At 38.1% G+C, this 25,584-nt stretch overlaps 2 protein-coding genes across 2 annotated transcripts; both read left to right on the forward strand.

The window, feature by feature from the left end:
- The first annotated feature begins 272 nt into the window (after positions 1 to 272).
- On the forward strand, positions 273 to 1,545 carry LOC131249288 (putative F-box protein At1g32420). The gene has a single exon (XM_058249951.1). It carries the CDS (start codon positions 273 to 275, stop codon positions 1,422 to 1,424), a length of 1,152 nt encoding a protein of 383 aa, XP_058105934.1. The 3' UTR covers positions 1,425 to 1,545.
- A 6,089-nt stretch (positions 1,546 to 7,634) lies between these two features.
- LOC131257759 (uncharacterized) lies at positions 7,635 to 25,584 on the forward strand. Its single transcript, XM_058258613.1, has 4 exons — positions 7,635 to 7,943; positions 9,306 to 9,428; positions 9,515 to 9,585; positions 24,757 to 25,584. The coding sequence occupies exons 1-4, from the start codon at positions 7,737 to 7,739 to the stop codon at positions 24,986 to 24,988; spliced, it is 633 nt and encodes a 210-aa protein (XP_058114596.1). The 5' UTR covers positions 7,635 to 7,736; the 3' UTR covers positions 24,989 to 25,584.

The raw sequence follows: 25,584 nt of genomic DNA on the forward strand, positions 1-25,584 counted from the left end.
TTATCCCACTTCTTTCTTTGACCCCATGCCTTAAAGTGACCTGGAAAAATAGATGGACGGTGTGGATATAAATTTGCCAATTAATTGAAGTCCTTTCCACCTTAAAATAGTAACTTACTCTACTATTTAAAAGGGCAAAGATAGAAATAAAATAAAATTTAAAGATATTTTAAAGATTTTAACGCAAGATCACGTAGGCCTCACGTAACCTTAAGATCCCTACCCTATATAAACATACTTCATTAAATAAAATAAAATAAAAGAAAAGCTTCATGGAAGAAAGTAGGGCTGTCAACAGGCGTGGCCTGTTGGGGTTGATCTTGACCAAGATTTTGAACTGTTTGCGGTGTTCAGAAGTAGAGAATTCAAGAGAAATAGAGAAGGGAGAAAACGAAAGGTTGCCAAGAGAAGTAGAGAAAGGAGAAAACGAAAGGTTGCCATTCGATCTAGTGGTGGAGATATTAGCGTGGCTGCCGGTGAAATCACTTATTAAGTTCAGGTGTGTATGTAACCAATGGCGCAAATTATTACTAGATCCAATGTTTATTAGTATGCATGCAGAACGATCCAAACATATATATGTTCACAGCGAAGATGTAGATCAACGAATCACAACATGTGTCTGTGAGGGTTTGTTACTTGTGGTGAACAAGAAAGAAGATCGAAATCACGTATGCAACCCTTCGATCCACCAGACCTTTCAACTCCCGCCTCTTAATCCTCCCTTGTTCCCATCCAACAGCTTTACCTATCTCAACGTATCATGTGTACCGGAACATAAAGTGGTAGCTACCACACAGGATAATCGATGCCTGGTAGTAGTGGTGGGAACCCCCACTTCATCTTGGAAGGATCTTGGGTTCATTCCAAATCACTGTGGCGGAACTAGATTTTATTCATCTAGGAATGTATACAATGTCCTACACTGGGTCTTCACTAATAATTCGACAGGGGAAGTGAATGTTGTGTCTTTGGATTCGTTGTCTGAGAATTTCAATGTCAACATAGCTCCTAGAGGTCTTTCAACATTAGCAGCCGATAACTATCCAATGTGTTGGGAAGGATGTTTTGCTCTTGGTTGCATTGTTGAGAAGAAAATGATGGTGTGGATCTTGAGAGATGTTAAGAATGATATTTGGGAAAAGGAGATTGTTTGGTTGACAAGCTTGAATTTTGAGTTGGGCAGTGAAAATTTCCATCCTTACTCCAAGAGTAAGGACAATGGATGGATTACCTTCATCAAAAATTCACCAAAGGAATACTATTATTACCATATCGTCACAAACAGGACTCTCCATAAATGTAATGCGGAAGCTAACCGAATGTTTTACAAGCCTAGCCTTGTTTCTTGCAATGGAATTTCGAAGCATGATGGGCCTATGCCGGACTGGTTCCTACCACTTTTATCCGAGTTGAAGCTTTAAGTTTCAGTGGCGCGTTTGTCAAGCCCTTCAAATCAGCTTATATGAATTGAAACCTACATTAAGTGGGATTCTGTTCTCTACTTTCTTTCATCTTGCTAATGAAAAGCTATATTAACTGGGATTCTGTTATCTACTAATGTTTTATTTCCGCTTGCTAATGGTTCTTGAAACAAGAACTATTAAATTCCAACTAATACATTTGATAATTAGAAAAAGTGTTTTGCAAAATCTCTTTACTAGCTCTCTACAATTTCATTATTGATTGAACTCATGTTCTTTTAATTTCATGAATTTATGTGATGCTTTTAATTTCTTGAAATTTGTGCAATTCTTTCTACTTTTGGGAGAACTAATTTGAATTATAGTTGTCAGTGGAATAGCTGAATTTTGGTTACCTTTATAAGGTTCATATTATAGGCCATGCTATCAAACTCAATCAACAACTAACAATCTGATTCAGTTGAATAAATTGTAGAATAAATGGGCCATTAGAAAAAGTCCAGTAGCCTATATTCATTCGGAATCTAGATCCTTTGTTTGCCACAATTGAAAAAGCCTGCTTGTTCCAATCTAATTGAACCACATCATTATACACAGTGTTGATAAAATTTTTCTGTTTGTGGCGAGCAGAGAATCTTGATTTATTTAACAAACCTATATGCAGTGCTAACAGGATATTCCCATTAGCTGCAAGAGGATCTAGATTTATTCAACAAACATGTGTGCTATTCTGATTTTTTTTTTTTTATTAGTTGGGATGTTCAAGATGCACTATGAATGACCTTATCTCCGACACGTATTATACACATATGAATCCAACACGTCGTTTGCTCCTGCCATATCACGTCCCACTTGGATGCTTTCCTCACCCTTACCTTAAGGCCCACCTTAATGTAGGTGTTTTATATCTACACCGGCAATCCCTTTTTCCAGATCATTTTAGGGGCATGAGCCAGAATTGATGTAGATCCAAATCTCAGGTGGACCATGCCATCAGAAACAGTTGTGATTAAATGCCCCACCATTAAAAACTTACTAGGGGCCAATGTTTTCTTGCCATCCAACCTGTTAACAAGGTCAATCCAAAACTTCTGTGACCCACAAGAATTTTTAATGGTTAACCATCACCATTTTCTATGAAATGGTCATCCTTAGATTTGGATCTGTTTTATTTTTTAGGATCATGCATTAAAATAATCTGGCAAAACAGATGGACAACATGGATATAGAATACATACATTAAGGTAGGCCCCAGGTAAGGGCCGCACCTAATCTTCCGGTGTCATAGTAAGCTACGGCCAGTTATATACCTGGAGGTACCGGTGCCACCATAAGCTACCGCAAGTACATGATGCATTCACGACATCTTACCCTTCATCAAATGCATCGCTGCCATATGTAACATGTTACGCATGTTGCCCAAAAATTAGCCCAAAGTAAACTCAGGTGGGCCACAAAAGAGGGGACAAATCGAGATGGCATGCCCATCATTGATTTGCATGGGGGTCAACATGTTGTGTTTACGGAATCCAAGTCATCAAGACCCTTCATCTATTAATATCAGAGCTGTAGAAGAGTCGAATCAAGTCGAGGTTGGCAGCTCGAACTCGACTCAACTTGGTCCTTGAGCCTGTCTTGCTAGCTCACTCAGTTTAGTCAGCAGCTTGGGCCAGTTCAAGCCTATTCGGTATTTTCTCAAACAGGTAGAATGTACCTTCAAATTCTCACAGAATGTAAAACAGTAACGATATTTTACAGATATTTCATCAAACATCTTGAAAGTAGCATCGAAATCACCCAGGCGAACAACATCAAAATCAAACAACCAACATATCCATTTCTTTCTCACCAACACTTTGTTGAATCACACTCAGCTCGAAATTTTTACGAGATCCAAAAACCACCTCGACTCAATCCGAATCCAATTTCAAGCCAAGGCGAGTTAGGTTTTTCTGAGTCGAATCGAGCAAGCTGACCGAGCTAACTCGACTTGTGTACAACTCTAATTAATATACGAAGGGTCAATCAAAAAACAGGTTGTTCCCCATCTCAAGCGGGCCCTAGTGAAAATCAAGGGTGGGCTTACCCTCCCGCTTTGTTCCTTGGATTGTGCTGATTTTCAGGCAGAGGGGTTAACCTGAGGGGATGCATAGGATCTGACCTACCATTAAAGCCTGCTTGATAAGTAATTAACTAGGTTTGTAATGTAACCAAACATATTTAATGTTTTGGATTTAATGTTTTGGATTGAGCTGATATTTGTGTTTTCCCTAAGAAAATTGTTGAGTGCCTCGCTACGAAATCAACTTACGACAGGAGCTACCTTGTAAACGATCAAAGCCCCATAGACATTATTTTGATATTTATTTCATTATAAATTTAATTGTTATTAGAGAAAATACGAATCTTAATCACGAGTCATGACGGGTAACTCGGGCGAGTTCTTCTATCTATGGATTCATATTCAAAGTCCTTGTCTGCGGCTCGCGACCCTCCCCGGTTGAAAAGAAGGGACCGTAAAACGTCTTCGGACCCGATGGCCTGCGTTAAGCATCCTTGGACCCGATGGCGTAGCGATGCTTTACCCGGTTCGTTTCAGTCACCTCCCTACCGGCAGTTAAACGCGTTAATCGTTACAGCTACTCGCGCGAGTAATGTTAGTTTCCTACCAGCTCCAGCGGCAGGTGCATCTGCCAGGACAGAACATTTACACGAGATCCAAACCGTTGATTAGACGCCATTCCCCAAAAATCAGTCTAATCCCAAATCAGCTGATATAAAAACTACCCAAAAAAGGAATGGCCGCAAAGGTTGACCTAACATTCGCATCCAACAAACTTGCTACGGTGCATCCCGAGGTAGTGCGCGTGGACCGTATCCCTTGGATCTAAGGTTCTATTTCAGTGATCCAAACCGTTTATGTGATGGGCCTTATGGTGGATGAGAGAATTACTCAAAGAGAATATTTGAGAATTTCAACCATTTGATCATTCAACTCTTCTCCTTTGAATAGGCACCGTGACCTTTAACTGTTGTTGTTTGGGCGGCTGACTGTATTTCTGAATCTTGTAGTTTCTTTTGGGTATTATCCATTGGCGGTGAACCCATCAAACGAATGGTTAGGATCATTGAAACATGAAACTACATCCGACGGATGTAAAAAAGAATAAAGAAAAAAGTAAGCAGGTGGAGATGTATTATAACAAAGCTCTTCGACAACGAAGGCGGATTGCGTCCTACACCCGATGGACAGATTAACGTACAGGAAGATATGTGGAGGGGCCACCGTGATGAACCTGTTTATCTACGCCGTCCATTCCTTTTCTTAAATCATTTTAAAGTACAAAACAAAAAACAAGTCAGATCCAACACTCAAGTGGACCACACCAAATTGGGCACTTGGGTTGCATTGAATGCATAAAGCATTAAACGCGAATGCAAGAGTCATCTTTGTTATAGTGCACTGGGGCGTTGGGTTTGCCTCGTTCATCCGAGGAAAAGGATGGACGGCATGGATGAACAGATACGGTGGGCCCCTCGGTAGATCTGCCTGGATGGTCCGTCCAGCAGGCAGGATGCAACCTGCGTTCGTCGACGTCACCAAGTTCTGTGAGCCACATCACGTGGAATGTCCAAACCATCGGTCCAGTTGGTGAGATAATCATAAGAACTGACCGGACAAATAAGACAAATCCAAAGATCAAGTGGACCATGCTGTAAAAAGTAGTATGGGATTGAATGTCTAACGTTAAAATCCTTCCGGGGGTCATAGAAGTTCTGTATCAATATGATATTTGTTTTTCCTTTTCATCTAGGTCTGTGTGACCTGATGAACAATTGGATGAAAAATAAATATTATCGTGGACCCCATGAATATTTTATCTATCATTCTCCAGTACTATTTGTCACGCAGTTCACTTAAATTTTGGATATAACTCATTTTTTAGCTCATGCTTTAAATAATCATGTCAAATGAATAAATAATGTGGATATAATAAATACATCTTTTTAGGGACGGTAATTTGATCTCCTTTGAGCCGTTACAGGATTGGGGGCTGTAGTAGCATAGCGTGCGCCGCACACCACTGACCTAGCTAGTGCAAGTAGGTGTCGTGCCAAGATGAGCATTTATGCTCCTTCAACTTGAGGGATGCGGATTGCGTCCTACCCCCACCCGGGTGGTAATCCATCCGGATAGGGCTCTGTGGGGCCCACCGTGATGTAAGTGTTTTATCCAAGTCGTTAATATCTTTTCTCAGTTCATTTCCGATGACATATATGTTGAAGACATAGGAAATTCTAGTGTTGTTGGGTCTCATCAGTCCACATAATTTCCGATGACTCAAGCTAACAAGAAATGTTGGATTTCTCCCTCTTAAATAGATTGTGTGCTACACAACATGACTTTTAAATGAATAGTTGTCTTATATTTTAGCTTGTTTGTTTAGAATAAATGAAGCTCTTTACAATAAATAACTACATATATAATTAATAAAATTATAAATATAAAAAATAAGATGTATATTAAAATATAATAAATTAATGCAATTAATAAAATATTAGCATTTATCCACCCGACCAACTCATCCAACCTGATCGAACCCGCTTCGGTTGGGCTCGGATTGAGAATTCCCAACCCGATGTTGGGTTGGGTTGGGTTGGGTTGGGGTTCAAGCAGAAGAACCTTGGGTTGGGCTATGGTTGGGCACCAACATGACCCAATCTACCCGACTTTTGGCCCTAACACATGTTGGTGCATTGAAGTACACCGGCAAATCTGCTTCGGCAAGCATGGTAAAGTCGGACACAGATTTCCTGCCAAAGCCTTTTTGCAGGAAGTTTATGTGTTGGAAACCTAGGTGGGCAACAATGATGTTTTTATGATAAATTCACACCTCCTCTTTTGTTAGCTCATTCTAGGACATGAGACTAAAAATAAGTTGGATCCAAGCCTTGAGTGAGTTGTCCACAATTGTGAAATATTCATGGGGCTCTAAAAGTTTTGAATTCAGCTAATATTTGTGTTTTCAATTCATATCCAATACGAATGACATTATGAACCGTATGGAATTTTTATACCTATTTTTATTTAGTGTGGTTTACTTGACTCTTTGATCATGCTCACTGGTAATGTAAGTCTTAAATAAGCTCACAAACACAGTTGGATGATCTGATGAATTTATCACAAACATCGAGGTGCCCACACCTAAATTTCCACATAAACTTCGTCAGACAGACTTTCACAGGAAATCCGCGTCCTGTGAAGTCCCACTTGATCCCGGAGCTAGATCTCGAATCCCAAAAGGTCTGCTAAGATATATCACCCCACGTGTTCCCAAAAGGATAATTTGGTACTTAGCTTTGGATGTAGGGTTTTCTTTGGATAATTCAAACCGTTCATTTGATAGGGCTCACCTTGGATGAGGAATCACAGGAAAATATAAAATCTTAAATTGAAATATAAGTCATCTTTCAATCAAACGGTTGTACCGTGACAGGAAAAAAGAGATCTCTTGATTGGATTATTTGAGCCCTTTGATAAGTTGGGGTCATTAGCTTTGAATATGAACTGTTACCGTAACCTTCCTATCATCAAAGGGGCATCCCCGTCCAAGGGTTGCCCTACCAAATAAGTACGAGGATTAGGTGCGACCCCATCCTGCCAGATGGGGGTGATCCTGACCGTAGGGCCCACCTTGATCTATGTGTTGTATATCCATACTGTCCATCCGTTTTTCCAGCTCATGTAAGGGTATAGTCCAAAAAATGAAGTACTACAAATCTTAGGTGGACCACACCATAGGAAACAGTGGTTATTGAACGTACACCATTAAAAACTTCCTAGAGTGCACCGTCATGTGCATTTGACATCAGATCTAAAACTTGTGGTCCCAAGAAGTTTTTAATGGTGGAAATTCAATCCCTACTGTGTCCACCTAAGACCTGTATCTACTTCATTTTTACAATAGAATACTCTAATGACATGGGAAAACTGATGGACGGAATGGATATACAACATGTACATCTAGGTGGGCCCCACGGTCAGGGCCGCACCCACCTGGCTAGATCCGGGGTCGAACCTGATCCGCGTTCATCCAATAACTATTTCGAGGAAACCTCGCAAAAGTGTTCTACTGTCACGTGTGCCGGCGACAGGGTAGTAATTCTACTCGCGCGAGTAGCCTTCTCATTTCTCACCGGCCAGTGACCATTTTACCTGAATTCCCAGAAGAGAGAGAGAGAGAGGAGATTTCTCGAATTCATTTGATTGTATAAATAAAAGATCGGATGGATGAAAGAGATTGAGAAGAGATGGCTGCTGAAATCAAGGGGAACATTTTGAAGGTGAAATCCAGTCACCAGAACAGAGAAGATTATTCTTCTTCTAAAGAGAAGGGGGTCTTATCTCCAAAAAACAATAACAACTACAACAAGAGATTGATAGAGAGTTCCTCGAATAAAAACAAGCTGATTCTCAATTCCCAGCATAAATCTGTACCCAACCTTTCAAAATCAGAGGTACCCATTTCTCCTTTTTTTTTTTTTTTTTTTTTTTTTTGAGATTTTTAGATTTGGATTTGATTGTTTTTGTGTTGTTTGGAGGTACCCATCTGTGATTTTTTATTGATGATGTTGGTCTTAGATTTGATTTTTGTTGGTTTTTTCTTTTTTTTTTTTTCGTGTTTTTATAGGTACCTATATTGAGATTGTTTTTTTTTTTTTTTAATTTTATTTTAATGATATTGGCTTTGGATAGGATTGTTTCTGTTATTAAATTACATGTGCCAATCTGACAATTTTTTCTATTTTGTTTGGGTTTTTAGTCTGGATTTGATTGTTTTTGTTTTTTAAATTTTTAGAGACACCCATCTGAGAATTTCGCTTCTTGTTTGTTTCAGGATTTTTTTTTTATCTCTGTAATTTTGGATTTGCTGGATATTTAAATTTTATTTTATTTTATTTTTTGCAATTTCAGAACTCCTCATCTGTGAAATTAAATTTTTGTTTGCGTTTTTAGGTGTTTGTTGCTTTTTTTTTTTAAATTGCTGTGCACCCATATTTTTTCTCTTTTTCTTTTTCTTGGATTTCGCTGACAGATTCTGCGGTTTTCTCTCTCCCTCTCTCTATCTTTATTTAGTTATTTATTTATTGAATGATTTGGATTTTTGCGAGTTTTAATTAGGCTCTTTCTTTTATTTTCTTTGGGTATTGGATTTGTTGAATCATTTGTGAGAAAAGAAAGGAAAAAAAGAGAGTAGAGATGCCCCATTATTTGTTTTTTTCCCCCTTGTTCAATGATTATTTGTATCTGATGTTTGTCATGTTCTTTTTGTAGATATGCATTTTAGGCATATGATTTTTTTAGAAAGTTACACTAGCAACATATGGAGCGCATTGAGATCCATACGAAGAGTTCGGTTTAGGTGAAGAAATGTGTGTATAGAAGGAAAAATGTTGGACCTGGTTGGTTAGCAGTAGTTATGTAATACTCAGTTAACTAAAATGAGATGAACTCATTTTAAGTGGCAAGCAAACAGGGCCATAGGGTGTAAAGAGAGATGAAACTCAGTATTGGTAGCTCATGCGCCAGAGTCAACTACACCCACATTTATAACCTCATTTTCCTAATTTAATCGAACATGCGCAACTCTCACTCTTAAACAAACCTAACCAACTAACACACTTAGACTAGGACTTGCTATTTACCCTCAACACACTAACTCATAATTAGACTCGTAACATAACTTGGAAACCAAGTTAACCAATAATAACCAAAACTCCCTCTATGACTTGACAATGTGTTCTCAACAATTTTATCTCTTTTTCTTTCTGATTTAACTAATTTGATACTGAGTTTTGGATATTGTGTCTGGAGTGAAGGTAAAAGAGAAAACAATTTCAATTTCTTCCAAAACCATCACCAAAACTGTGACTGTTAAAGGGAAGAAGACAGAGAAGAAGGTTTACACATTGGCCGGACAGAAATACGATCCTCCTGAAGAGGTTGTAGATCTATACCTACCATTTTCTATTTCCTCCATTATTTCTTGTTTTGCATATGTTTTATTTATTTTTATTTTTTTTGGCAGAGAGAACCCTTGAGGATTTTCTATGAATCATTATCAAAACAAATACCCTCGAGCGAAATGGCAGAATTTTGGTGGGTTCTTTCTATTCTTTTATGATTTTTTCATGCATTAGTTTTTTTTTTTTTCCTTTTCTTTTCTTTTCTAACATTTTGAAATTTGAATATGTCACCAATATTGAACCTGTATGCTGTTATGAAAATTTGAATCTCGTTTCTATTTTTTTGTGTGATTGTTATGTGTGTTGGGGTGGTAACTTTTTTGCTGTTTTGTGTTGTGTAATTCATTTCTGGCTTGTTATTTCTTCCGTTTTTGTTGATGATATCTGATGACCAAGGCCTAAAAAAGTGGTATATCTGTTATTGGAAAAAATATTTTGGTAGTTGCGTAATTGAATCATGTGACAAATTTCAAGTTTGGAAATCTACTTCATTGTTTGGAGTATCATCAATGTTATCTGTATCTCCAACTTGGCGATACTGATAAGACTGGTTGTCTCGGAAATTCCAGGTATCGGTGATGTATTGCTAAGTATCGTCAATGTATTGCCAATATTTTTGACCGTGTAAATTCTAGGTGGCACTTGTATCGCCAATGTATCGATATCACCAAGATATTCAACTGTGTAAATTCCAGGTGTCGCTTGTATCACCAGTGTATCGGCAATATTTTGATAATATCGCCAATATATCGATATCGCCAAAGATCTATTTATTATAAAAAAAATAAAAATAAAAAACATTCATTTCAATTTTGTAATGGGTGCATGGCTGTCTGCGGTGTTCAAATTGTTGACGATAATATCGATCATATCACGATATTATCGTTATCGCAACATGGGCAATATTGACACCACAATTTTTCATTTCTTTTCAAGTTGTTGATGATTTCTCAATGGAATATCGTGTGTTGTCATTATTCTGAAATATCGATGGACGTTTGGATTGATGGTTAAATGGATAAATGGGATGGTTGGATGGATGGATGAGATGGATGGGATGATTGGACTGGTTTCTTACGACAACACATGCTTTTGAGCCCCCATTAAATGCAAAACTTATTATCTATGCATTCTTTTTGCAAATTTTTTTATTCCTAAATTTGCAAATATGTGTATTTTAGCATCTCATGAAGTTTCATTGAAAATTTCCACTGTTTTCCCAATGTTTCTCCAATGTTTGTTTCCATTTCTAGTTATCAGTGATATCGATATTGTTTTCGTATCCCCGGCCAGCAAAACTTGCAGCATTACTGATACATCGAACACTAATCTAGTTATTTGTGTTTATATTGAGTAACTTTGCCTCTTCGAGTTTTGGCACTTTCGTTGCTGGTCCTAAGCCCGTAATAAGGAGGGTTTTGTCAGCTAGGCAGCCGGTGCAAAAAAATTTCATATCTTTCTCATGAATCTTGAAATGACGTTTCAAGCTCGTGCTAGGGCATTCCTTGCAAGCGATGTGATTCACTGTCACCCAAGCATTGTGAGAAATAGGTAAGGGTTAGTTGGGGCATTCCTTGCAAGGGATGTGTCGCATGGGCACTTGAGTGCAATGAGAAATGGGCATGGGTTAGCTAGGGCATCCCCTGGAAGTGATGTTGTCATACGCAATTGCATGCTTATGCCATCACATATGCCATTTTGGACTAGCGGACCGCATATGCCATGGTTGCATATTCAGTTATTGTGCTATTGGGGCTTATATGGTTGCACAGAGAAATATATAACCGCATAAGCCATAGTTACACAGTTGCCACCGCATAAATAGTATGCTATGGTATAACCTCCCCACAATTAGATTTCTGACTGTTAGGACTTTATAAATTAAAAAAAAAAAAAAGTCATTTTCTCTCACTTTTTGCATATAAAATAGCACTCTCACCTCCCTATTTTCGCACTCTATTACTCTCTTACTTTGTTTCTCTCTCACTCTATTACTCTCATCTTGCAATCTCTTTAGTCTCTCATCTCTTACTCTCTCTCACACTTTATTACTCTCTCTCACACTTTATTGCTCTCATTCTCTCTTAAAACGACATCAATAAAATTTATATGTTGTTTTTTTTTTCACATTTTTTTGAGTGTATGCATTCATTTGAGTAGTTTGATTAGTTGTTAGTTGACTTGATATAGTCTAATAGTCTAATGAAACTATCAAAAAAAACCTTTCACTTGTAGTATTTTGACATAAATTTTCATATAATTTTTTTTACTTTTTTTTTCCTCATTTTCTTTAAAATTTCCTTTTTAAAAAAAATAAAATTTGTTTGTGGGGTTGTGCCATTGCGTATGTGATTATGTTGTCGCATAAACGCACAACTGCCTTTGGTCACATAGGATCGCTTATGCCATTTGACAACATTGTGCGCAAGTGATGCATTGCAAAGACACCCAGTTGAGGTGAACAATAAACAAGGGTTCCTTTGCCATTTTGTATGAGTGTGGGTAAAGAAACTAGTCCAGGAGAATATGATTCGTCTTGCCATGTGGAATGTTGAAACTTTGACAAGTGATAGTATGAAGTTAGTGAATACAATGAAGCGAAGGAGAGTTGAAATAGTTTCCCACTAAGGGACCTACTGTAAAAGTACAAAAGCTAAGAAAATCGATGGATTTAAATTTAGGTTGGAGCCCATAGATCAATGGTAGGCAACTTGTGTTTCAACATTGAGGTCTCGGGTTAAAGCCTAGCCTACCTATATATATATATATATATAGGGACAAGCATAGAAATGGGCTAGGGATAATTGTAGACAACGATTTAAAGAATAAAATTATATTTGTTAAAAGATTTAGCTATGGGCTTTTATTAATAAAGCTTTGTGTTGGGAGACAAGATAATCAATATCACCAGTGTATACACACCATAGAAAATTAAGAGGCAGTTCTAGGAGGAAGTGGATGGACTAATGTAGGGAATTACAAATGCAAAGAGGATATTCATAGGAGGGGATTTAAGTGGTCATGTAGGAAAAGATAATTGAGGATGCGAAACGTAGAGGATATGGTTTTGGTAATAATAATGAGATGGGAAATGCTATCATTAATTTTGTTGCACATACAATCTTGCAATTTTTTATTTTTTTTTAAAAAAACACTTTAAAAAAGGAAACAAGCATTTACTAACCCTAAAAAGTGGATCATATAAAGCTGGATATGCTTTTTTGTAGTTGTGAAGACATAACAATCAGTATGCAAAGATTTCAAAGTTATACTAGGAAAGAGTTTGACCGCATGACGTAGGCTATTAGTAGGTTTTTTTTTTTTTTCTTTTGGGGGGGGTGGTTAGAATGTTGAGGAAGAAGTTCATGTTATATGGGATGAGATGGTTGAGTGCATTATGAAAATGATAAAAGAAGCATGGTTGAGAGGATCTACTCATGGTCTTTATTGGTTAAGAGAGAGCATATGACGGGGCCCCTAGAGAGATACTTTGGTGAGTGTTGGGAAAGAAACGAGTCTAAGGAGGATATATTTGAAATGGTTAAGGGCATGTAGAAGGGAGCGGTAACTAATGTAGAGTTTTAAATTGTGAATACCATGGAGTGTAGGGTTCACCCCTCTGAAGCGTGAGGCATAAGCTACAAAGCGTATAACATAAACTACATTCTACTTATAGATTTTTAATCAAGGTTGCACTTGGTTGCACCAATTTCATGATATTCTACACCAAATTAGCCTGATTAATAATGAAATTTAACAAAATTTCATGACATTTGGTGGAGCCAAACGCTATACGCTTTGTAGCTTATGCCTCACGCTTTGGGGGGATGGAGATTTAAAAGAACAAGGTGATGGAATTTAAAAGGAGAGAAAGTTGTGTTACTTACGAATAAATTGATAAAAGAAGGGAAGTAGAATGTTGAGGAAGAAGTTCATGTTATATGGGATGAGATGATTGAGTGCATTATGAAAATGATGAAAGAAGCATGGTTGAGAGGATCTACTCATGGTCTTTTTTGGTTAAGAGAAAGCATATGACGGGGCCCAGAGAGATACTCTAGTGAGTGTTGGGAAAGAAACGAGTCTAAGGAGGATATATTTGAAATGGTTAAGGGCGTAAACAAGGGAGCGATAACTAAAGCAGTGTTTTAAATGTGAATACCATGGAGCGTAGGGTTCACCCCTTTGAAGCATGAGGCATAAGCTACAAAGCGTATAGCGTAAACTGTATCATACTTCTAGATTTTTAATCAAGGTTGCACTTGGTTGCACCAATTTCATGATATTCTACACCAAATTAGCCTGATTAATTATGAAATTTAACAACATTCCATGACATTTGGTGGAACCAAACACAACCTAAAGTAATTGGAAAGGGCAGTGATAAAGTATAAAGGTAAAAAAAAGAGCAACGAAACTGATTTAATATTGTTTCTTATAATATTTTACCAAAGGCATTGAAAAGATTAACTATTTTTTATTGAAAAAAAAAATGTAACAAATCATTGAAAGCATTAATTGATGTTAATGTTTTAGTGAAAAATAACTTGTAATGTAAGCTACGTAGCATGTAGCATAGTCTATCTATTGTGTAGCTACACATGACTCAAGCTATTTTCATGAGCTATATAGCGTTAAGGCTAAGCTATGCTACATAGTGTAAGATATATGATATATAGTGTAGATATGTAAAACATTTAACTAATGTGAGGACCGCTAGTGGGAGTCAAGTGAGCTTTCACTTATAGTATGCCTACACTAGGGGTCAGCGTTGAGTCCTTATTTTTTCTGCATTTGTTATGAATGAGTTAATTAGCCATTTATAATCTGTGATGTTAGTTGTTTGTATATGGCATAGTTTTGATTGATGAGAGAAGGGATGGGGTAAATGCAAAGCTAATTAGACGGACAAAACAAAGTATATAAAATGCAATTTTAGTAACATCAGAAGTCAGAATGAGGAATTAGTTAAGGTTGATGATGAAGAAGCAACCCAATGTCCACTTCTGATATCTTGGATTGAAATTCATGAGGATGGAGAGATTGATAAGTATGTTACTTATAGAATTAGAGTTGGGTGGATGAAGTGGAGATGTGCATGTAGAGTTTTATGTGATCGCCACATACTGATTAAACTGACAGGGAGATTTTTTATTATAGCTATAACACCAGCCATGCTTTTTGGGACCGAGTTAAACATGAACATTTCCCATTCCTTTTTCTTGTTTGTTTGCCGCATGCCGTTTTGCCAAGTATGGTCTTGATGTTGTCAAAGGTGTGCTTGGGCCATGCCTTGTTATTCTTGGGGCTGAAATTCAGGCCCAAGCCTGGCTCATGGACCTAAACTCCATGGACAAGCCTCGCCTATTGGGGGTTGGAGCCTAAAGCCAAATGGGCTAGCCCTACTTGTTGAGATGGAGGGTTGTATTGCACTTAGGACTTGAGATAAAGATCTAATTGCTCTTTTACGATCTTAGACCTGTATCCAGAATAAGGGTTGTTCTCAGTTATCATTTATCCATACCAGGGCTCCTTGTGGCTATTGAGGTCCGAAGCAAATTTTGCTATAAAAACGGAACAAAATCAGTCAAAGCTTGAAGCCATGACTTTTACTTGAAACCGAAACGATCTGTCCGCTAGGTTAACAACAGATTACTTGTTAATTCCTTCAATTTTTTATAATTACAGATTAAGAAGATTTCCGTCCAAAATCCAGGAAAAGTGTGAACAACCTTCAACAAAAGAGTACATGTACCTGAAACCAACACAGGTGGGCTATAGCAGGTCTGTCCAGTTGGACTGAACCACCCACAAAAATGGATTGAGGTCTGGTCCAGGTTTTAAAACATGGCTGATTAGTTTTCCCATTTCCAGTTCAAGAATTGATACTCCCATTCCCCATGATGCACCAGGGTTGATTGATGGGAAGATGAAAAAAAAAAAGAAGATAAAAAGAATGAAAGAATTGAAGAATCCTTCAGTGAGAAGGAATAGCAGCACAAAACATCTAGACGTCTGTTTCATGTTTAGGAATGTTTCCATGTCATGGATTTTCTATTATGAGGATTGAGGAAGTTCCAACATTGGGAAATTTCTAGCTTCAAGAGAATTTCTATTTCATACGAGTCTGTTTCAAGAATTTTTACTTCTTAGAGAGAAGGATTTGCTCCTATTCATTTGTAGAGTTAAATGATTAGGCTTGAGTCAATGGTACTTAACAAAGGGCCTCAGGTCATTTTTTTTTTTCATGGATATAATTGTTATTTCTTCTGCCAGGTTTCCAGATCAATAGGTAAAGAGCCTTTTTGTTGTTGCTGGTGCTATTGTTGAGCTGCTGCTTTTGTTGTTTTGCTGCTGTTTCTGTTGTTCTTGTGTCGATGGGTGTGGATGTGTGGAGCTATAGGTTTTGGACATAGGATGTAGGGTTTTAGATCTAAAATTTACGATTTGAAAAGAGAGGAGGAATGGTACATTGACATGGTTTTTTTTTAAGTGCAAAATTTCTCTAATGACACTTGAGTGAAAAAAGAGAAAAACTTTTGCTTTTTACTCTTTCATGTAAGGATCAAACCAAAATCTCCACGGAATGGAACTCTAGACTAGATATGAGTATGAGTGGGTTTTCTTTTCAAGTCTACTGGAACTTGGAAGTGACATATGTGTGTGTATTGGTGGTGGGTGTTTGCATTCATGTGGAAGTGCATGCTTGAATAAACACAATTTCCGTAATGTAATTAGATATAAATAGCATTAAGAAACTATTTAAGATCTTTTGACAAAATGCGCTAATAGTATGGGGGCGTTAAAACCAATATGTAACTGGAAGTATTTAGTTTGGAGGAATTATGGCCAGTGATATGCTGTTTCTCTCCGTGGATGGACCATGACTCAAGGATCTCCTGAATAGGACAATCCTAATCTTCAATTGGTGGATTGTAAATGGTCAGTCAAGAAAAGAAGTGCGACAATTTTCCACGTTCCAAAGATTGATGTTTACGATGCACCACTCTGGTGGACTTTTGTGGCACAGTCCATCCAGTGGAATGCAACAGCCTAGTGATCTAGATTATGAACCATGGGCCTCAGTTGCGAGTGCTATGCAAAGCCAAGGGTCAAGGATCCTACTAGGTCTCCAAGTCCGAGGACCATAAGTCACTGGTTTATCAATTCCAAAAATAATAATTCATTGGTTTAATATTTCAATTGATATTTCTATGCTGCTTGTTCTCACTGAATGGGGATGTTACTTCAAAGCGTTGAGTTTGAAGCCTATGAACATAATGCCAGATATGTGATTCTGCCTCAGTGGATCAAGTGCTTTGAATTTTCTTCTTTTGATTTTATTATTGAATTGCGTGATCTTTTTCTAGTGCCAACAAAAATTTAACCATAGCATGGTGATATAACTTCATCTTTTGAACTTTCCTCCACCCATTATGTGATAAATAACAACGGACAAAAATAAGAGAGACTGCTGTTAAACGCCTATATCATGACTGTGTTTTTTAATATACCAAAATCCGTGTTAATCACCTGACGGGCCCACCTTAGATTGGTTAGAGCCTAAAGATAGGACGGATTGAATGGTCCTAACCACTTGTTTGGAGTACCTATGAGAATAGATGGTTAAGAAGGAAGTCAACAGCCTGCCCATTTCTTTTCCTAAAAATTCTCCAGCTGAAGGATTCAGATTGTCCAGGCAGTGTGAGTTCTGGCCTATAGTCTATCCATGATATGTTCGGCAAACTCAACCGTTGATCTTGCATGTGCCACATGCACCAGGAGAGAGCAGCAACATGCTATGCTTCTTGAGAGAGAGAGAGAAAGAAAGCAAGAAAGAAAGTAAAAAAGAAAAAAAGAAAGAAAAAGAAACTATAGGTGCTAAGTACCTCTGATGATACACGGACACAGATACAGGGAGCAGAGATATCAGTCCGCATTTCCCTAAATCTAAGAATGGATACAGATACTAGTATCTTGTCTGATATTTAATAATCAACATCATCATTGCATTGTACCAGCTATTTGGGGTCAGCTTCACGAATGCAGTTTCAATTAAGACTTGAAACAGGATTTCTCGTGATTATTGCCAAATGTTTACTACCAGCTACCTGTCTGACATCAACCTTCCTTTACCCAGGCTTGGATCCACCTGTTGCTTCACTTCCACATGGAGTTTGAATATTTTAAATGAAGGATATTAGAATACCATGAGATCTGTAGGAGTTCAATAATAATGAACTTTAGAATTGGAGACTGTTATAATATAGCTTACAGGTAATCGGCATTGATATACTCTGGCTCCATTACGTAAGCATGTATAACTATATGGGCATCCAAACTAACAAGAAACTAGTACATTTATTATAGGGGGCCTGATTTACTGGACGTAGTGGGGGCAATTATATGATTCTTGACCTAACTGATGTGTACACTACGGTTTCTATTACGTTCAAGTGGGGTCCATGGTTATCTGAGACTGCTTGTTTGGTCCGATTATGGATTGGAGCATGCCCTAAAATCTCCTAGATTGGAAGATCCTAACCATGTATCCTTGGCCTTGTTCAGTTTAATGCATACTGATTTCCTGTGTCAGTCCACAAATGAAAGGTTAGGTGATGTAAATCAGAGATAAGGAAAATAAATAAAGAAATAAAAGAAGGTGTGTTGGAATTCTTTCTCCAAGCAAACTATAGAAATGTTTATTTTATTTTATTTTATTTTATTTTATAAATTCAAAGGATGTGAATTGCCTCTACCACCGTAGGGTGTTCGCTATTTATTTACAAGCCCCATGACTAACAAGATAACTCCTCTTCTTGCTAGATTAATAACATCGTGGCACCTCATCACCTAGAGATACTAATCTACCCTTTATTCAACCGCAATATCTTACTGAAAGAGGTTATAAATTTGAAAATTCAAACTCAAGCCAATAAAATAGTTGTTGCTGACATCACCTTGCCGATGTGGCATTGCTAACATGGTTCTAATATGTCAATCATGCATTACTTGTCCAAATTTGCATCATCCTCCCTTCTCATCAAATTCTTTTTTTTGGAAGGGTTTATCATTCTCATCATCATGTTCTGGATAATAAAGAAGATCAGCCACATTGAATATTGGTGAAATACCCATTCCATTTGGTAACTCCACATAGTACCTACCCATTCTCACTAATCTTTCGCAGGATATGACATGGTCCAATCTTCTGTGGTTTAAGCGTATGAGAGATACCTACTGGAAATCGTTCATGTTTCAAGTATACCATGACCTGGTTGCCCTCATTATAAGTCTTTATTGCCTCTTCTTGTCGGCTTCAAGCTTGTATTTGGTGTTGCTTTCAGCTAACTTTTGGCAGACCTCTTCTTGTACATTCAACATATGCTTGGCTAATGAATGGGCTTCATTGCTACCCTTTATTTGGTCTGGCAAAGGTGCCAAATCCAAGACGTTGTTTGGATATCTTCTGTACACAATCTTGAACAGTAGTTTGCCGGTTGACCAATTAATCGGTTGATTGTAGGCGAGCTCGGCTAGTTGTGGCACTAAGTCCCACTGTCGTGTCTATCTCCCATGAGACTCCTTAGAAGATTCCTTAGGTTGTGCTTAGCTACTTCAATCTGTCCATCTGTTTGAGGATGATAAGTAGTATTGAACTGCAGGTTGGTGCCCAACTTGCCCCAAAGTGTTCTCTGAAAGTGGCTTACAAACTTGATGTCTCGGTCAGATGTTATTGTTTTCGGGACCCTATACAAAGTGGTTCTGTATGATGCATTTATTGAATTTTTAAATGGTACAAAGTAAGCCATCTTGGAAAATTTGTCAACGACCATGAAACTGTGTCAACTCCATGCTGTCTTAGGTAATCTGAGCACAAAATCCATGGAAACGTCTACTCACAGGATTGTTGGAATCGGCAATGGTGAGTAGAGACCCATCTTTTGTGTGTGTCCCTTTGACATTTGGCAAGCATGAAACAGATCGACATGATGATGAACATTCCTTATTTTAGGCCAGCAAGTACTTTGAAGTGATCAAAGCATGACTCTTGCCATGCCTGAAGTGTCCCTCTGCATGGATCTCACATATGATATGATCCCTTAGAGAATACTCAGGCACACATAACATCAGACCCTTGAACAAATAGCCTTCATCCTCACTTCTGCCACTCCTTTGCTTGCAAATGTCATAAATTGGGCTGAAATATGTATCATCAACATAGATGTCCTCGAACATTTCAAACCCAACAACCTCAATGCTCATTGTTCCTATCAACGTTACCTGTTGGCTAAGTACATTGGCCACCTTATGTTGTGCTCCTGATTTGTGTCGTGACTCGCGACACAAATGTAAATTCTTGCAAGAAGGAGACCCACTTGGCGTGTTGCCAATTCAGTTTTCGCTATGCATTTAGAAACTTCAATGCTTCGTGGTCCAAAAATAAAATAAACTCGTGCTGAATTAAATAATGGCACCAAAAACGCAATGCTTGTATGATTGCATATAACTCCACATCGTATGTTGAGTACCGAGCTTTCGCATCACTCAACTTCTTGTTGAAGTACGTAACGAGGTGTCCTTCTTGGCTAAGGACTGCTCCTATCCAAATGAAGCATCACAATATACCTCAAACACCTTCTCGAAATCCAGCAATGCTAGCACAAAGCTCTTTAGTAATATACTTTTTGATGACATGAAAACTATTTTCTGCTTCGAGTGTCCATTCAAACACTCCTTTCTTCAGACAATTGGTAATAGGAGCCATTGTAGCGATGAAATTTCTAATAAAGCGACAATAAATGGTCACTAAACTGTGGAAAGTTCACTCTTCATTGACGATCTTTGGCGTAGGCCGCTCCACAATTGCAATTACTTTTTCCTGATCCACTTTAACACCATTGGCAAACAAATATCCCAGAAAGACGTAACTGATCGGTCATGAAGACGTACTTTTTTCTAAATCTACACAAAGCTTTTCTTGCCTTTAGCGCCTCTAAGACAAGTATCAAGTGCTGCTTGTGATCATTTTTGTTTTAGCTGTAAATCAAAACATCGTCAAAACAGATGACAACAAATCTGCCAACTAATGGGCGCAAAACCTGGTTCATAATTCCCATGAAGGTACTTGATGCATTTGATAAGACAAATGGCATCACAAGCCACTCATGTAAACCGTCATGAGTTTGAAAGCAGTTTCCATTCATCACTAGGCTGGATTTGAATTTGATGATACCCACTTCATTAATCTATCTCTGAAAAGATTTGAGCACCGGCAAGCATATCCAACATATCATCAAGTCTTGGAATTGGAAACCAGTGCTTGATGGTGATTTTATTAATCACCCAGCTATTAACACACATCCTCCATGTGCTATCCTTCTTAGGGGTTACTAAAACTTGATGGTGGAGCTCGTCATGTTCCTTAGGAATCATAGGGTAATGGGCAAGATTGGGAGGCTTGAACCAAGAATAAAGTCAATCTGATGTTGAATTTCCCTCATCAACGGTAAGCCATTAGGTAATTCAACAGGAGTAAGGTATTTGAATTTGGATAGGATCGGTTTAATTTCTTTGGGTATGGGAATTGGTTTCTGTTTCTTTTGCCACTAAGGTGTAAACAACCCTACTCTCCTTATTTTCCTTCACCAACTCCACCATGGAAAGAGTCTCGTCCTTCTCTTTAGAAGATTTAGGTGAGCACTCCTCTTTTAGCGATAACAAAACTACCTTTACAGTTCACACCTTCCTTCCAAAATGTGTAGGTATTTTTGTGTCCATCATGGATGACCTTTCTATGAAACTGCCATGGCTGCCCAAGCAACATGTGGCATGCAACCATTGGGACCGCATTGCACCAAACATTGTCTTTATATCTTTTCCCAATCGTAAAGGAAATTAAGTTTCGTTTAGAGACTGTTATCTCATTTCCTTTCTTGATCCATTCAATTTTGTATGGCTTAGGATGATTGTGGCATTTCAGGTTCAACTTGTTGACCATCTCCTGTGAGACAATGCTCTCGCAACTTCCACTGTCGATAATCATATTGCACGCTTTATATCCAAAAGTGCAACGAGTATGGCAAATGTTGGTGCGCAACCACTGGAGCTTTAGGAGCTGCCATCACATGCCAAATGACGAGTGTTTCACCATTGTCGGCTTCTACGGACCCATCAATGTTCCCATTGTGAGCATCTTCCTCCACGGGCTTGTCACTGACATGTGAAGTTCTTCTCTTTCATCATCTGGGAGTAGGCGGGTTAAGTTTTCCCGCCTATTTGTACACATTGGATTTGTGTCCCATTCCCATGCATTTGTAGCACCTGATTTGATATTCTTCTTTCAAGTGGGATGGTAAACCATGCCCACATCCAGTCCCACCGCTTTTAGCATTGATGGGGGCATGTCATGTTGGTGCAATTGTTTGGCCTCTATGGCCTGTGCCTGCACACACCAATGAGATTGGCACTATGGTTGCTTAAATCCTGTCCAGAGTGAGGTATTAAAAATGGTTATGTAACAGCCATTACGTAATGGCAACAGTGGGAACCGTTATATGTTATGGGGCCATAATGGCCGTTATGGGAAAAAATGGTTCGTAATATATATATATATATATATATATATATATATCAAATAAAACGAGGCCTGTATTGTAACGGTAACGACTGATAAGCATACTTAAGGGCGATGATGGGGAAAAGAGACTTGATCTTGAATTGCTTGAAGAAGACCGCTCAAAAATCATGTGATGGTTTGATCCATAGTTTGCGCATAATCCCATGGTAGGAATTGCGCTATTAAATTTGCCTTCATCTTTTCCCAATCAGCAATCCTTTGTTTGTTGTTATGCACATGATTAACTTGGTACTTCTTCCACCATAGAGATGCATATCCATGGAGTTAAAGCCCCTAGAGCTTGACTCATTGATGCTCACTAAGATCTTTCCAATATAACAAATTATTAACTGGAGGAAAAAAAGGTTCAGTTTGTCAGAATTCTTTCTCCAAGCAAACTATGCCAATGCTGAAATTTTTATTAACTCAAAGGATATGAACTGCCTCTACCACCATAGGGTGTTCTCTATTTATTTACAAGCCCCATAACTAGATTACTCTTATTCTTGCTAGGCTAATAACATCTTGACACCTTATCACCTAGAGATACTAATCTATCTTTTATTCAAGCACAATATCTTAACTGAAAGAGGTTATAAATTTGCTATTGCTGACATCACCCTGCTGATGTGGCATTGTTGACATGATCTTGACATTGCAATCATGCATTGCTTGTCCAAATTTGCATCATTAGGATTGTCATATCAAGGAGATTTGCAGGTCATGATCCATCTGCTGTGGGGCCCAACAGACCAATGGTGTGGATGACTAAACAATGAGCCCATCTGTACAACGTACAAACTAAAAGCGTGAGTGTACTGTGTATATCCTCTAGTCGAGGATAATTCCTCGGGAGGTAGAGCCATGATACTTGCTACTATGCTGCAAGCCTGTTTAGATCAATGTTACCTAAAACATGAAACCCCAAATGTTTTCTGTTCTGGATCCAACAATCTGGATTATGGGTCATTTTGCGATCCAGATCGCTATTTTTAGCTACATGAAATTATGGATATGTATTCTTAGGCCTTGTTTGGTAGATGCCTAAAAATGAGTTGATCTCATTTTGGTTAATGTAATCATGTATTAGAGATCGCGATACATAATGAGTTCATGTTAACAAATAACAATGATTATATATTAGAGGTCAAGATCTGTAATACATAATTATTGTTAACTCAAATGAGATGAACTCATTTTTGGGCATTTACCAATACTATTGATTTCTTCAAGTTTATTTAAATTTTGAGATTTATACTTTTATTTATAATATAACACTAAGCATGTGGAGTCTATAATAATAACATTCATCAATCATATATAAATTGCAGTATGAGTTCATATATAAAGCTATATTGCATACACTGTTTGTACTGGAGTGACACATTATCCTACCCCTAGCATACCACATATTCGAGGAAGTAGCATACTCTGTTCCCATTCCATACCATGTACCAAAGCGACTTACGATCAAGGTAACCTTGGTTTAAATATCCCAATTCAAGATGCAAAACAGCTTCCAAAATGATTCGTGTTCAGACTTACACAATGGACCTAACATACACCAACGTGGTGCTTGGTAGTTGATGGGTCGGCCCCATATTTTCCAAGCTGACTGTTAGAAATCAGCATTAAGAATACGGAAAACTTAGATGGTTATTATTTTCAATATTTTGAGCATGTCTTGCATTTAATCCTCTATACTCATATGACATTGTGCATCCAACTAACATATATAAAGGAGATTGTATGCATCATGTCCTCTAGCTCAACATTGCCAGTTATTAGAGAGTGGTGATCAATATCCTTGCCAAAGACTGAGCCATCATTGCTTTCATGTGTCTGTACTTCTTTCTATATGAATAATATTGATTTCTCGTTCTCATGTTGTTGCTGCTTTGTTGTTTGCTTGCAAGTCTGCTCATGTCCGGGCCCAGTGACATTACCTGGGGCATGTGGCTGCACCCAATATTGTTAGACAGGACACATACCTTGTATAGCTTATTTCCATGTATAGATAATTGATTACATCACTCGCATTATATGGGCTGAAAATGACTGAATGCAAGTATAAGCATTATTTTCCTTTTGTCCTTTTGCGAATAACTGCCAATTAATATAGGAAAAGTACACTTGCCTAACGCAATGTCTGTTGATAGGAATTTTTATGTATATAGCTATCTGATTTGGTTTGGAAATGACAGATTTACTTGATACTCGGATCTTGAGTGCACTCAACTGCCATATATGTGGCATACATTTACCTCAATCCACACATGGTAGGTGAGTTGTAGTGTGAAAATCATGCTGGACAGATGATCCTAACTATTCTGTTGGTGGCCGTCAAACAGATGATTCAAATGAGAATTTGTTGAAGATCCAGATTCGACAAACAGATTTCCATTAACCTGATGTTACACTCTCTGATCAATCCATTTTTGGTGCCATGATCCATCTAAGCTAGGCTCACGATTTGGCCTATTTATTGAGGCATGTGTATGCCATCTGCACAAGTGGCGTGCGGATGCTTATGGATTGTCATGCTCTGCCAGAGTATCTATATAAATCCTGTTTGTAAATTAAGTTTCGGCACATAAATTTTAGTGTGAACGAAGTCTTGCTTTGTATCATGTCACATCCATCCTTAGATTTTAACCCTCAAGAATCACATATTTCAACATGCAGGATGATGGAGCATGGGCTGCTCTCGCCTGAGAGATCAAAGAGAGCATACGAGAGAAAGCAAAAGAGGCAGCAGCAATTGAGGATGGGCACTCCGATCAAATCTTCAAAAACAGACAGACCGGAGAGCTCACAAAGACAACAGTCCTGGAAGAATGGGGACCTCAAAGCCAAGAAGAGAATGAGCTACAGCGATGACGACGATGACTTCATTCAGAAACCCAAGAAAAGGTAAAGGGTGAGCTAATATATTTCTGCAAGAGAAAAAAAAAAGGTCAGTTCACACTCCTAACTTCAAACTGCTGAGATTGCTTTTCCAATTAGACATCCAAACACGCCACATCAGACATTCTTTGTATACTCTAATTTACCTTAATAAGCAAACTCTTTTGTCAAATCTTGTGTATGTCATATGTCGAGTGAAGTTGTTGAATTAAAAAATGGAGTTATTTAGTTTGGCTGTTAAATTAGTGGGTCCCATCTTTTGGCAATCCAGACTGTTCATCTGGTGGCCCCTGTCATGGATGGATCATCCCCCAACAGTTCCCCATGCAAAAATGGTCACAATACAATTGTGTTACTTGTTTCTGTTTGAATGATGACTGTCATCTAAATCATCCATTTTCAGGACACTGAGCAGTCAGTTAGGATCACTGATTTGAAGGGATGCTTTGTGGCATGACCAATCCATGGAGGCACCCACTCGCTGAACATTTTTTTTTTTTTATCACTGAAAGATGGGGAGTTGTAGGGTTGAAAAAAATGGTTTCTTTGGGTTGAACTTGTGTAATACATTTCTTTTTTATTAAAGAAAAGATTTAATAAATTTCA

Source organism: Magnolia sinica, chromosome 1 (genome assembly GCF_029962835.1).
Source record: "Magnolia sinica isolate HGM2019 chromosome 1, MsV1, whole genome shotgun sequence".
Lineage (NCBI taxonomy): Eukaryota > Viridiplantae > Streptophyta > Magnoliopsida > Magnoliales > Magnoliaceae > Magnolia > Magnolia sinica.

Bases quoted from the DNA above. Each gene is read 5' to 3' on its own strand.
- LOC131249288 (XM_058249951.1), top strand. From the start codon at position 273: ATGGAAGAAAGTAGGGCTGTCAACAGGCGTGGCCTGTTGGGGTTGATC.
- LOC131257759 (XM_058258613.1), top strand. From the start codon at position 7,737: ATGGCTGCTGAAATCAAGGGGAACATTTTGAAGGTGAAATCCAGTCAC. The intron at 7,944-9,305 runs GTACCCATTTCT...TCTGGAGTGAAG, and splicing joins CCAACCTTTCAAAATCAGAG to GTAAAAGAGAAAACAATTTC. The intron at 9,429-9,514 runs GTTGTAGATCTA...TTTTTTTGGCAG, and splicing joins AATACGATCCTCCTGAAGAG to AGAGAACCCTTGAGGATTTT.